The 12,968-nt window shown below is 42.5% G+C and overlaps 1 protein-coding gene across 11 annotated transcripts in view; it reads left to right on the top strand.

Moving 5' to 3' along the window:
* FGGY (FGGY carbohydrate kinase domain containing) overlaps nucleotides 1-12,968 on the top strand; it is a 433,125-nt gene that overhangs the window by 401,100 nt on the left and 19,057 nt on the right. For 5 of the 11 annotated variants that reach the window (XM_073789204.1, XM_073789201.1, XM_019942372.3 and 2 more), the window contains 2 exons: nucleotides 6,688-6,749; nucleotides 11,846-12,075. In XM_073789204.1, coding sequence (XP_073645305.1) covers nucleotides 6,688-6,749; nucleotides 11,846-11,927 — 144 coding nt within the window. In that variant the 3' untranslated portion in view covers nucleotides 11,928-12,075. Of the gene's footprint in view, nucleotides 1-6,687; nucleotides 6,750-11,845; nucleotides 12,076-12,119; nucleotides 12,264-12,968 lie in introns of those variants that run through there. The other 6 variants (XM_073789156.1, XM_073789205.1, XM_073789186.1 and 3 more) reach the window with 2 other exon arrangements.

Here is a 12,968-nt window from a genome sequence, read left to right as displayed (position 1 = left end):
CCAATATTTTCTTCTGGAATCTTAACAGATCATCTCCGGCACTCCTTGGAGCACATGTATGCCATTTTAGAAACACCGTTAGATGATCTCCCATCGCCTCTGTCATGAAAGTCGTCACCCTTTCATTCAGCAGCTCAGCAAACATTAACCAAGCAGCTGTTAAGTGCTAGGACCGTGTTGGGCATGAGGCCCTCAGTAACATGGTTCCTGCCTTCAGGGAGTTGACAGTATAGGTCCCACCAGGCCAGGTCCTGGTTGTTCTTCCCTGTAGACTGTGACTCTGGACATGGCCAAGCTTGCAGTGAGTGCCCTTTGGTGCCTTGGTCTAGACTGCCTGCCAGCCTTCCCAAAGTCTTAAGGCCACTGTTCCCCTCCCACTGGGTGGGAGAGAAGGTATCAGATCGCCTGCTCCCCAAACTGCCAACATTCCTGTGTCTGCCACTCGTGGAATCCCCATCTTCTCCACGGGTGAAGAGCTCCTTTCTTTCTTGAACCTAACTTCCCTGGGTACCTCACCCAGTGTAGCCTAGAGCCCTTTGGTGGCTCCCAAGCCAGGCCGTTAACACGTGAGAACTGGGAGTTCCCTGTGCCCACACAGGCCTGGTGTCTGCCCGTGCTGCTCCCAGGGAAGTGGTGAGTAGCGTGTGCGGACTGGTATCTCGGCCTTGACACGGCAGCAAAGGGTCAAACCCCATGAATGCAGTCTTTCATGGCCTTGGTACAGGGCTCCTATTTTTTCCTGCAGAAACTCTTACACTTGCTTTCAGAAGTGACAATCAAATGTGAACTTTCATGGTTTATTTATAGCTCGGCCTTATAGAGAGAAAGAAAAGAAGTGATTAAAAGGCGATTTTACCAAATATTTTGTTTTTAAAAGCTTTCATTGTGTGGGCAAAAAGGAAAGAGAAAAGTCCCTGTCTTCGTTGTGCTGTCTAGACTCCCAAAGAGCGTAGTGTACTACAAATCCAGATTGTCCGACTCCTGCCTGCTGACAAAAAGTATGAATTTTGAGGCCAACTTCAAATAAACCCTTTGAACAGAAATATATTGTGGGGGGTGACTATATTTAGCACATGTCAGCATTTCCATAATAAATTCATATTGTTGTGCTATGGTAATTTCCAGATTTACTGCAGCCAGTGGGTTCATGAGGTTTCAGTTTTATGTTAATTATTTGGAGAAATGGGAAAACTCAGCAGTGCTATTTCTGATGACAGCACTGATTCTCTGGGCATTCTCCATATTGTGTCAAATACCCTTAGTGAGCCCTGTGTCCCAGGAGAGAGGAGAGTGAGCACAAGTCATTTTGACTGCCTGTAGAAGCATAATTTTTTTTAATATAAATTTATTTATTTTATTTATTTTATTTTTGGCTGCATCAGGGCTTCATTGCTATGCATGGGCTTTCTCTAGTTGCGGCGAGGGGGGGCTGCTCTTTGTTGCTGTGCGCGGGCTTCTCATTGCAGTGGCTTCTCTTGTTGCAGAGCACGGGCTTTAGGCGTTCAGGCTTCAGTAGTTGTGGCTCGCGGGCTCTAGAGCACAGGCTCAGTAGTTGTGGCGCACGGGCTTAGTTGCTCTGTGACACGTGGGATCTTCCCAGACCAGGGCTTGAACTCGTGTCCCCTGCATTGGCAGGCGGATTCTTAATCACTGCACCACCAGGGAAGCCCATAACTTTTTTTTAGAGTGCAGTACAGTTTTATTTTCCTTCAAATGATCAAATCCCTATATGCCGCTATATAAAGTTTAGAAGACAGAAAAAACAAGTTAACAATAGAAAAAGCTATCACCCATGCTCTTGAACCTGTTAATATTTTAATATATTTTCTTCCATTGTTTATTATACATGTGTAACACAGTTTCTGAGATAGAATTGAAAAACAACTGTTTTTTTTACTCTCACTGTCCCTTTACACTTGTGCAGTGGAGCTAGTTTCTCTCTGCCCTGATTAAAAATGCTGTTAGTTCCATTACTTTCTTAGATAGGTAGAAATTTACTTAGATAATACAAGTTTTATAGTCCCTTTAAGTCATGAGACATAACCAAACTTCAAACATTAGAATACCAAGGAATATATAATAATCACCACTTTTTTTTTTTTTTTTTTTTTGCTGTACGCGGGCCTCTCACTGTTGTGACCTCTCCCGTTGCGGAGCACAGGCTCCAGACGCACAGGCTCAGCGGCCACGGCTCAAGGGCCCAGCCGCTCTGCGGCATGTGGGATCTTCCTGGACCAGGACACGAACCCGTGTCCCCTGCATCGGCAGGCGGACTCTCAACCACTGAGCCACCAGGGAAGCCCCACCACTTCATTTTTTATCCAAAGATAAGGCAACTCCTCACTCCTCCAGCTGGGACTGTTGCAAATGTGAGGAGTTGGCTGTGATCAGATTCTTCTTTGTTCCTCATTCACTTTCTCTCCAGTATATATTAGCTTTTTTCTTGTTCTTCTGAGGTGGTTGGAAGGTGTAAGGGAAGAGAGCTCAGGGGTGTAGGAAAGTTCTTATCTTGATCAGCGTTGTCATAAATGGACTTCATGCTAAGTTTAATAGGTGTTTACAGCTAGGCTCCATTGTAGATTTTTTTTTGGAGACTTTCCACTTCTGGAAACCTCTCACTGTATCCTGTCCTTGTCCTTCTCTATTCTAGTAGATTGCTTGCTCTTTTAATTCCTTAAAAATCCAGTAGGGGACTTCCTTGGTGGCACAGTGGTTAAGAATCTGCCTGCCAATGCAGAGGACACGGGTTCGAGCCCTGGTCCAGGAAGATCCCACCTGCCGTGGAGCAGCTAAGCCCGCGCACCGCAACTACTGAGCCTGTGCTCTAGAGACCGCGAGCCACAACTACTGAGCCCATGTGCCACAACTACTGAAGCCCGTGTGCCTAGAGCCCGTGCTCCTCAACAAGAGAAGCCACCGCAATGAGAAACCCGCACGCGCACTGCAACAAAGATTGGCCCCCATTCACCGCAACTAGAGAAAGCCCGTGAGCAGCAGCAAAGACCCAACGCAGCCAAAAATAAATAAATAAATTTATAAAAAAAAAAATCCAGTAGTTTGCCTCAAGCTTCTTTATGCAGGCTCCCTCTGCCTCATTAGGTGGCCATACTGGACAGGATCTGAGGCAACCCAGGAAGCCCTCTCACCTGTGGCCACCTCAGGCTCATGGGAAGCAGTCATGCCTTTTGGAGTCTGACACGTTCTGGCAGTGCTGGCTGATCCCAGGGCAACACTCCTTCACTGCTACACTGAAGCTGCCAGCCAGCGCTTCTGCTCCAGACAGGAGCCACACTCAACCCACCGTGTCTCACACCCTCAGGGATACACATCCAGATCCCTGTGGCGTCAGTGAGGCCATACTCTCACCTCTCCCCTAGAAGTCCTGATGCTCAGTCAACACACAGCTGTCTCCTAAAAAATCCATCTCTTTTTCTGACCTTCCACATGGATGAAAGGTTTGAGTTGATTTATGGGTCCTCAACTATGCTTTTTTTCAAATTCTTCAGGGTGGTCTGTTTCCAGCTCACTTTGGTGTCTCATATCTGTCAACTTTAGATCTCAGACAAAACTTCCATTTCAGCATTCTTTCACGTGTACGGTCCTTAAGTTCATTTATCCCGTAGACTATTCGCTGAGCGCATACGATACACCAGATGCTGAGTTTGTCAGTAGAAACAATTATAACAGTTCCTGCCTTAAGAAGCAGGAGTCTAGTTGGGGCAGCTGATGTGCTAACAAAGAATTGTGGTGCCGTATCATAAATACTGTGATAGATGGAAGCACAAGTTGCTTGGGGAGCAAGTAACTCATTCTAGGTGGGAGGCAGGTAGTGGGGATGAATCAGGAAAAACCTACTGTGGAATCAACACCTGAGCTAAGTTTAATATTTAACTCTCTACTTTTCTGAGAAACAAAATAACCTCTTTTTAAACCTTTGAAATGTCTATCACTGTTATTTCTCAATAATTTATTTTAAAAATAAGCAAAGGTAACGTGAAGAAAGGAAAGAAGAATTCCCTGCTATCTGCCCTGTGTCCACACATCTGTTACAGTGGGAAGGAAAGTGACATTTATGGAGCTCCTTCTCTAATACGGGTTTCCTGGATCCCACCCATGAAGGCAGTCCTGGAATGTCGGCTCCAGTCTGAAGCCTAAGCACAACCCGAGGAGTATTCCCCTAGGGAATTTTCAAGCTTCAGAGGAGGCAGGCAGGAGGCGGCGGGGTCCTCCCTAAAAGAGGCAGAGCAGAGCACCGCTATGAAGGAAGAAGCAATCCCAAAACAAGAGAACCAGTGGCAAAGTTGGCGATGGGGATGGCTGAGACCATCTCAGCAAGACATGGGGCTTACTTTAAGGGAATCAGAACTTAATTTATGAAGGAAAATGTTATGACATATGTTGGGGTGAGCAGAGCTCTTAAAATATTCTTGTTAAGTGGAACGGTAGTGACCACACTAAGATGTTTTTGCTGTTTTGCAGAGTGGCCCCAGTCTGACCTTCGTTGGTTCTTATCCTTTCACCTTGATTCCCTTTTCAATAATTTTTCATAATTTTTCAAATCTCCTCCTGAATAAGGCTGCCATTTCTTTCTGCTGTCAGTGTGCTTGCTACTCTCAGCATCTCTGATCTCCCAAACAGCACTTTTAAATCCACTGGGGGCTAGGAAACCAGATAACTAGTTCAGAATGTCCATGGCGTCCTTGGGGAAGAGTTGGTAGGACATCCTGGCCAGATTGGAAATATGTGTAAGTGATTAGCAGATGAAAAAGTATCAAGTTTCTTAATCCTTGAATAACTATTGAAAAGAAGTTTATCTGCTTCTAGCATAGTATTTGTCACACTCTATTTTGATCACAGTAAATGTCTTTTCCATTCTGTGGTGAGCTCTTTGATGAAAGGACCCATTCATTCTTCATCTCTGTATTCCATATATATTGGATGCTGTGCTTGGCACATAGAAGGGGCTCAATACATTTTATGAATATTCTAGGTACTGAGATTAAGCAGCAAATAGACAAAGCTCCCAGACTGTGTAGCTTACATTTTGGTTAGAACAAGGAATGGAGAGGGAGAGAAGGAACACAAAGACCAATAAGTACACGGATTGTCAAAAAGGAATTAGTGATAAATAATAAATATATTATTTATATAATTAAATATATGTGTGTGTGTGTGTGTGTGTGTGTGTGTGTGTGTGTATAAATAAATAAATCATAAGTAAGGCGGTAAGGATGGGCAAGACTTGGATACGTTTTGAAGGTACCCAGGGCCTTTCACATTCTGTGTGGTAGTCAGCTCTTTACATTTCTTTCCTCCTCTGCTCGTGTGTGAGTTTCTCCAGGGCAAAGAGTATATCTTATGCAAATCTGTACCCCTAGCACAGTGTCTGTACATATTGAGTAATTAATATAGAGAGAGAGTAAGAAGTTGTACATATGTGACCTCAGAGTGACTACATCCTTTACAATAAGAGTTCAATAGCTGTTCCTAAGACAGGACCTATTCTGAGGAGCTTTGTCATGATGTTGCTTGCAATCTCCCCAGGTAAGTCTTTGGAATCCAAAGTTTGGCTTTACTCCATTCCCCCTAACTTTCCCATAAACTTAATAGCATTGGGAGACTACCCGAGGAAATTTGACCTCTCCATTCATATGATGGAGCCAACACAATCTACGGTTGGTCTTGCTGCTGTTCACTCTGACTGTGTCCACCAAGACACTGCAACTTGCTGACTGCCCACTAACCACATTGTAAAGACAAGAAAGTCCTGAGGTCAAGTCCATTAGACTCAGCCCAGAGGTCTCACATCTATATAGGCACAGTTGAAGAGACTACTGGAAAAAAGAACTAAAAGTGAAATGAAGAGGTCTTAAACATTCTGTCTTAAAGTACAGGCGCAGAGTGGCTTCTGTTCAGTTACTGCTGTTGTGAGTTAAGCAGACAACGTGCTCAGTGGCTGATTATGTTGCCTTCTCAAGCCCTTGTGTCCAGGTAATGCAAGGGGGAAATAATTCCTTCCCACCACACCCTGCAAGCCATAATAAAAGTGCTTTGCCTTCCAGGTTGTTTATGCCCTGGAGGTCTCAATAGGCAACAATTTATTAAGCCCAGGCTGTGTGGTCCTAGATGTAACCTTTAATGTTCATTGGATTTTAATCTTATCACCAGAGAAAGTAAGTTGAAAAAAAAAAAAATGGACTCACCAAATCTCTTAAGGGAAGTAAATTCTAATTAGAATGTTCTTGCTGGGACTTACCTGGTGGCTCAGTGGTTAAGAATCCACCTGCCAACGCAGGGGACACGGGTTCAAGCCCTAGTCCGGGAAGATCCCACATGCCGCAGAGCAACTAAGCCCGTGTGCCACAACTACTGAGCCTGCACTCTAGAGCCCGCAAGCCACAACTACTGAGTCGGCGTGCCAGAACTAGTGAAGCCCGTGCGCCTAGAGCCCATGCTCCACAACAAAGGGAAGCCACCGCAATGAGAAGCCCGCGCATCGCAAGGAAGAGTAGCCCCCCGCTCGCCACAACTAGAGAAAGCCCACGCTCAGCAATGAAGACCCAACGCATCCAAAAATAAATAAATAAATTTACTAAAAAAAAAAAAGAATGTTCTTGCCTGTGACAGGCCTCACATTGGTATTAACTTTCCAACTTAGTTCTGTGTGTTCTGTTTTCCATTTGACAGGAGGCAATGGCAAGAATGAGCAAAGTTGGGAAAGTTGTGTTTCCTAGACGTGAGGATAAAAGGTAAGTTTATATGTTTTCTATGCACAGTGCTGAGGAGTGAGGACAACAGACACATGCAACTTTAGAGCCGGAATAAACCACAGGGGTCAGCAAGCCAGGCCTTTCATTTAATAGTTGATAAAACTAAGTCTCAGAGACGTAAAGTCACTTTCAGTTCCCCAAGATCACAGAGCTAGATAGGGCCAGACCTGGAGGTCAAATCCAAACTTTTGAACTCTCAAACCAATGTTTTTTTCCCTAGGTCATTAGCAGTAAATCTGGTCTCCTCTGTTCTAAAATGGGGATCTCTTATGTCTTCCACACGGTAGCATCTGTCTGTTCCTCCACCCTTTGCATCATGTGACTTTGAGGGCTACAACATGACTTTTATTTTAAATTGAAGTATAGTTAATTTACAATATCCTGTTAGTTTCAGGTATACAGCAGAGTGATTTTGTATATACATATATATATATATTTTATATATATATATATAGAGAGAGAGAGAGAGAGATATTCTTCTTCAGATTCTCTTCCTTTATAGGTTATTATAAAATATTGAGTATAGTTCCCTATACTATACAGTACGTCAGCATAACTTTGATTAATGTTTTAACCCCAATTCACAAACACTAATTTATTGAGTGCCTGCTGTCTTCAAGGCATTATGCTCTTTGGCATCTAGGCAGGATTTAGAAGGGAATAAGACAATCTTATTTATGCAGTAGATCATTTCGAGCCAAAGGGATAGGTTATATAATAGAAGTATTACCAGGTGACAAAGTAACCCAAAACAGAAAAGAATTTGACCCTGTAGGAGTGAGGCAAAGCTTTTGAGAGGACGTTAAGTCTAGCTGACTTTAAATGCTTAAAAGAAATTGTCAGGCCAAAACCGTAAAGCACTTTGTCAGTAGAGGAATAACACAGGCAAAGTTATAAAGGTGACAACAGCATCGTATATTCAGGAAACTATCAACAACTCATAATTCTGAAATGCAAAGTATGAGATGGGAGATGGCAGGGAATGAAATTGGGTGTTGGGGGGAACAGAGTGGGTCCTCTCATAATGAGCTTTGAGGCCGTGCTAAGGACCTCAGACTTCATCCTACTGGTGAAATGGAGATACTGAACTTTAGGCAGTGGTGGGACCTGGTCAGATGCAGATATTAGAAAAATCCTCTTAGAGGATGCGTTAGAGGGCCTAAGGGTAGGAAAGACCAGATGAAAAGTTTTTCAACAATCCAGCTGAGAGAGGAAAAGGACCTATCTTGAGTCACTGGTAGTGAGTTTAGAGACGAAGGAACAATTGTGCAAGTGGCTTTTATCATTTTAGGAAAGTACTTGAGGTTAAGACATAAAAGCAACTTCTACCTTATACAGTGGACAGGCAAAGGTGCTGATCCCACCAAAGCATAATCGACATTTAACGGAGTGGAAACGTCCACGGAAAGAGCCATCCGGTATCCTTTTATTTTCTTGAAGCAAGTCTCCAAATGGAGCTGGGCTCTTAATCCTCTGAATATAAACCCCTCTCTAAGTACCAGGATGAGTGGAGCAGGCCCTTACATGGGGGAGCTCAATGCAGGAACATGGAGAGAACTGAGTTCCCCATGGCAGTGGGAGCCCTGGCCTAGCAGCATCTCTCTTTTGTTGAAATTAGAAACAGATTATTCTTCTCCATCTCTTCACTGACCCTCTGAAGACTCTTGAGGGAAGTCTGTTTTTAAGTTCTTTGAGTAGATTCCACATGTTCTTTTTTTTTTTTTTTTACATCTTTATTGGAGTATAATTGCTTTACAATGGTGTGTTAGTTTCTGCTTCATAACAAAGTGAATCAGTTATACATATACATATGTTCCCATACCTCTTCCCTCTTGCATCTCCCTCCCTCCCACCCTCCCTATCCCACCCCTCTAGGTGGTCACAGAGCACCGAGCTGATCTCCGTGTGCTATGCGGCTGCTTCCCACCAGCTATCTATTTTACTTTTGGTAGTGTATATATGTCCCTGCTACTCTCTCGCTTTGTCACAGCTTACGTTCTTTTGAAAAGAATCCTTGGCGGCTTGCTGTCAGCCACTGTGAGAGAGGCGCACACGCTGCTCTAGCACCATCTGCAGGCGGCCTGAAGATTTGAAAGTGGAAAGAGCCAGTTTCCTTCTGAGCTACACTCAACATCTCCTTGACTCAAATCACGTTCTTGTCTGTATAGAACACTTACTTAGGTCTGTGCCACACAGACCTAAGAATGGAAGGAAACATTTATATATCATATATCTAATAAAAGATTAATATCCGTATACAGAGAACCCCTAAAACTCAATAACCAAAAGGCCAACGACCTAAATCAAAAATGGGCAAAGGACTTGAATAGACATTTCTCCAAAAATGATATACAGATGGTCAATAAGCACATGAAAAGATGCTCAACACCACTAATCATTAGGGCAATACAAATCAAGACTACAATGAGATACCAGTTTATACCCATTAGTATGGCTACTGTCAAAAAACCAGAAAATAACAAGTGTTGACAAGGACGTGGAAAAATTAGATCCCTTGCACACTGTTGGTGGGATGTAAAATGGTGCAGCCACTGTGGAAAATAGTATGGTGGTACCTCAAAAGTGTAAGATAGAATTACCATATAACCCAGAAATTCCACTTCTGGGTATGTGCCCAGAAGAACTGAAATCATGGTCTCAAAGAGATATTTATGCACCCATGTTCATAGCAGCATTATTCACAGTAGCTAAAACATGGAAGCAACCCAAGTGTCCATTGACAGATGAATGGATAAAGAAAAAGTGGTATATGCAACAACAGAATATTATTCAACCTTAAAAAGGAAGGGAATTCTGAAATACGCTACAACACGGATGAACCTTGAGGATACTATGTTAGCGGAAAGAGCCAGTCACAAAATGACAAATATTGTATGATTCCCCTTATATGAGGTACCTGGCATAATCAAATTCATGGATACAGAAAATAGAATGTTGGTTGCCAGGGGCTAGGGAGGAGGGGAGAATGGAGAGTTATTATTTAATGGGTGGAGTTTTAGTTTTGCAAGGTGAAAAGAGCTCTATGGATGGATGGTGGTGACAGCTGCACAATAATATGAATGTACTTAATGCCACTGAACTGTACACTTAAAAATGGCTAAAATGGTAAATTTCATGTATACTTTACCACAATTTTAAAAGTTGGAAAATAAAAAGCACAGGGAAAGAAGCACCTTGGACCTCAGCTTCCCATGTATAAAAAAGGAAAAATATAGTCTCTCCATCTTTTGACATTTCAGGATAATAGAAGGATGTAAGAACATTAGCTCACATCGTGTAAGCACTTGACAGTCCGCATAATATTTCATGTTCATGTTTAAAATTCAGTCACTCTGTGACGTAGGTACTGTTATCATCCCTCTTACAGCAGGGAAACTGAGGCTCAGACCATTTAAAGAAGTTGCCCCAAATCACCTAGGCTTCTCTGCCTGGAAAAACGATGCTTTTCCCACTGTACAAAGAATAAGGCCAATGAACAAAGTTGCTGCAAAGTTGTCAGTATTAAAATTAGAAATCATCAAGTGTATGAGAAAGAGTACTGACCCAAGCTTCCTTCTAGAAGTTTCCCAAAGTCAGAAAATCCAACTCATATAGTGAAAAAATTGCTTGACGTTAGATTGTCAGAGAGTAGCATTTGAAGAAGAAAATTGCTGTCCCCAAAATCATTCTATGATTAATAAATTTGGAGGCTCATAGAGTGGGTTTTAGTATAATCTACATATAGTGAGATTGATGGTAATTTTGGAATGTTAATTTTTTAAGTAGTAGCCATAACTAGCATTGATGTCACTTGCTGTGAGTCAGGCACTGTTCTAAGTTCTTCTCAAATACTACCTCACTTAGTTCACATAACAGTTCACATTACCTCTATTGAGGTAGGTCTTGTAATTTTTCTCATGTACAAATAGGGACATTTAGGAACAAAGAGATTAAGTAAAATATCCATGGTCACACAGCTAGTAATGGGGCCAAGCTGAGATTCAAACCCAGGCCTCAGAGTCCACCTCTTAACCCTGTGTTTGGCCTCTTAAGTTACCAGAATTGTTAAGGTAGAAATGCTGGGCAGGGGTGTTCCTATTAATCTGTTTAGCTCTGCATGTTACAGGTAGAAGTCCCTGTGTGCATTCAGGGTTACTCTTACACTCTGTCTCTCCCCCAATTCCCAAGCTTGCACCAATGCTCCTTCACGAGGACTTCTTTTCAGAGAACCCCAGAACCTACCAAGACATGCTAGACAGGGTTCATCAACCCCTTACCTCACGTCAGCTCCTCCCAGCCAAGAGGAATAAGGGCCAAGCTTCCGTCTCCAAGTATAATTTGTCTTAGCTACTATTGTCCTTTTCAAGATTGTGATGCCAAGGTAGCTTCAGCTGCTCTGCCTTCTAACTCACGGCCAACACCAGTTCTAACAGGTCTTATGTGAAGACTCAGTTGGATAGTACAGGAGAAAAGGGTCCTCTGTGGGATGCCCAGAAGGCAGGGCACAGCTCCAGGAAAGGTGTTAGTCACATTCTCATGGGGTTTTACTCCCAGATAAAGGAGTCTGCAAAGGAAATGTAGGTGTGGAATGTGCAAAGGGTGATTAAAATGTTCAGTCGCATCCCTGGTCAGGCTGTGACATTAAACCAGTCGCTAAACTGGTCAGGGGTGGGGGGGTTGGGTAATCATATATGAAATACTTATTGAAGCTGGGAATGTGAAAGGCCCTGTGTCAAGCCCGGCACTTCCACTGTGTTATAGTGGAGGCTTTGAAGTCGGATAGCCCTGAGTTTGAATTCCAGCTCTGCCGAGTCTTAGCAATACTATTTTAGATTTGCCTCTTTGAGCAAATCTCAGCTCTAAAACCTTTACCTCTGAAATGGAGATGTAGGTTCACCCATGGAGGTTAAAGATAGTGAGTGTGAAACATGTGACTCAGGATGCTGTCAGCATCCAAAAAATGGGAAGTGTCTGCAAAACTGTAACAGATAACACTTCTGTTCTTCTAAATGTCAGGGGAAGCAGCATAACAGTCTTGCTTGAGATCATCCAACATATTTATTTTTCTCCTGCAGATATTATGACAAGAAATATCAAGTATTCCTAAAGCTGGTTGAACACCAGAAGGAGTATGCATCCATCATGAAAGGGGACTGAACTGAGCTTGCACGGGCGGATGCCAGGTTTCATGTCATTGCATCAGGGGCCTCTGTCATTTCACCTTATACTTAAGACCCTTAGGTATCATTTCATCATTTCTGTATTTTCTTTTTAATAAAGAAAACTGAGACGTGTGCAACCAGAACTAGAGTCTTCCATTTCACAATACCACCGTTATTTACTTGGTAGTTTCCACAGGCACCATCATGGAGACAGAAACTTCACCAAGAGTCATAGGATCTCCTATGGGACTAGAACTTGAGGATCATTCAATCCAGGAGAAACTGTCCTTGGTAACTGATTCAATGTCAGCCACTAAAGACCTAACTTCAGGTAGGGCATCTAATGTTTATTCTACAGGTGGCTAAAAACTTACTAACTTTTTATTTGGAAATAATTTCAAACTTACAGAAAAACTGCAAGAATAGGAATAATACCGGGAACACCCATGTACCTAACTTTTTCCTTTGAATGGTTATCCTGTCTGCTTTCTCATTTATATGTTCTCTCTCTATATGCATGTGTGTGTGTGTATGTATATATATATGTATATATATATATATATATGTATACATATGAATACATATATACACACAAATTTTTATGAATCACTTGAGAGTAAATTTCAGTAGACTTAATATTTATATAGCACTTTTATTTAATCTATTCATATTCAAGTTTTGTCAATAATTCAATAACGTCTATTATGGCATTTTTCTCTCCTGAGTAGGATCCAGTTTAAACTCAGATACTGCATTTAACTGCAGAATAGTCATCTTGCAAACATCACTTTAAGATAGGGGCAGGCAGGGATCATCAATGGATCCAGGAGGGAATTATTTTTCTTTTTTAACATCTTTATTGGGGTATAATTGCTGTACAATGGTGTGTTCGTTGCTGCTGTACAACAAAGTGAATCAGCTATACATATACATATATCCCCATATCTCCTCCCTCTTGCGTCTCCCTCCCACCCTCCCTATCCCACCCCTCTAGGTGGTCACAAAGCACCGAGCTGATCTCCCTGTGCCATGCGGC

The sequence above is a fragment of the Tursiops truncatus genome, chromosome 1, assembly GCF_011762595.2.
Source record: "Tursiops truncatus isolate mTurTru1 chromosome 1, mTurTru1.mat.Y, whole genome shotgun sequence".
In the NCBI taxonomy this organism is placed as follows: domain Eukaryota; kingdom Metazoa; phylum Chordata; class Mammalia; order Artiodactyla; family Delphinidae; genus Tursiops; species Tursiops truncatus.
This window is presented reverse-complemented; position numbering and strand designations above follow the sequence as displayed.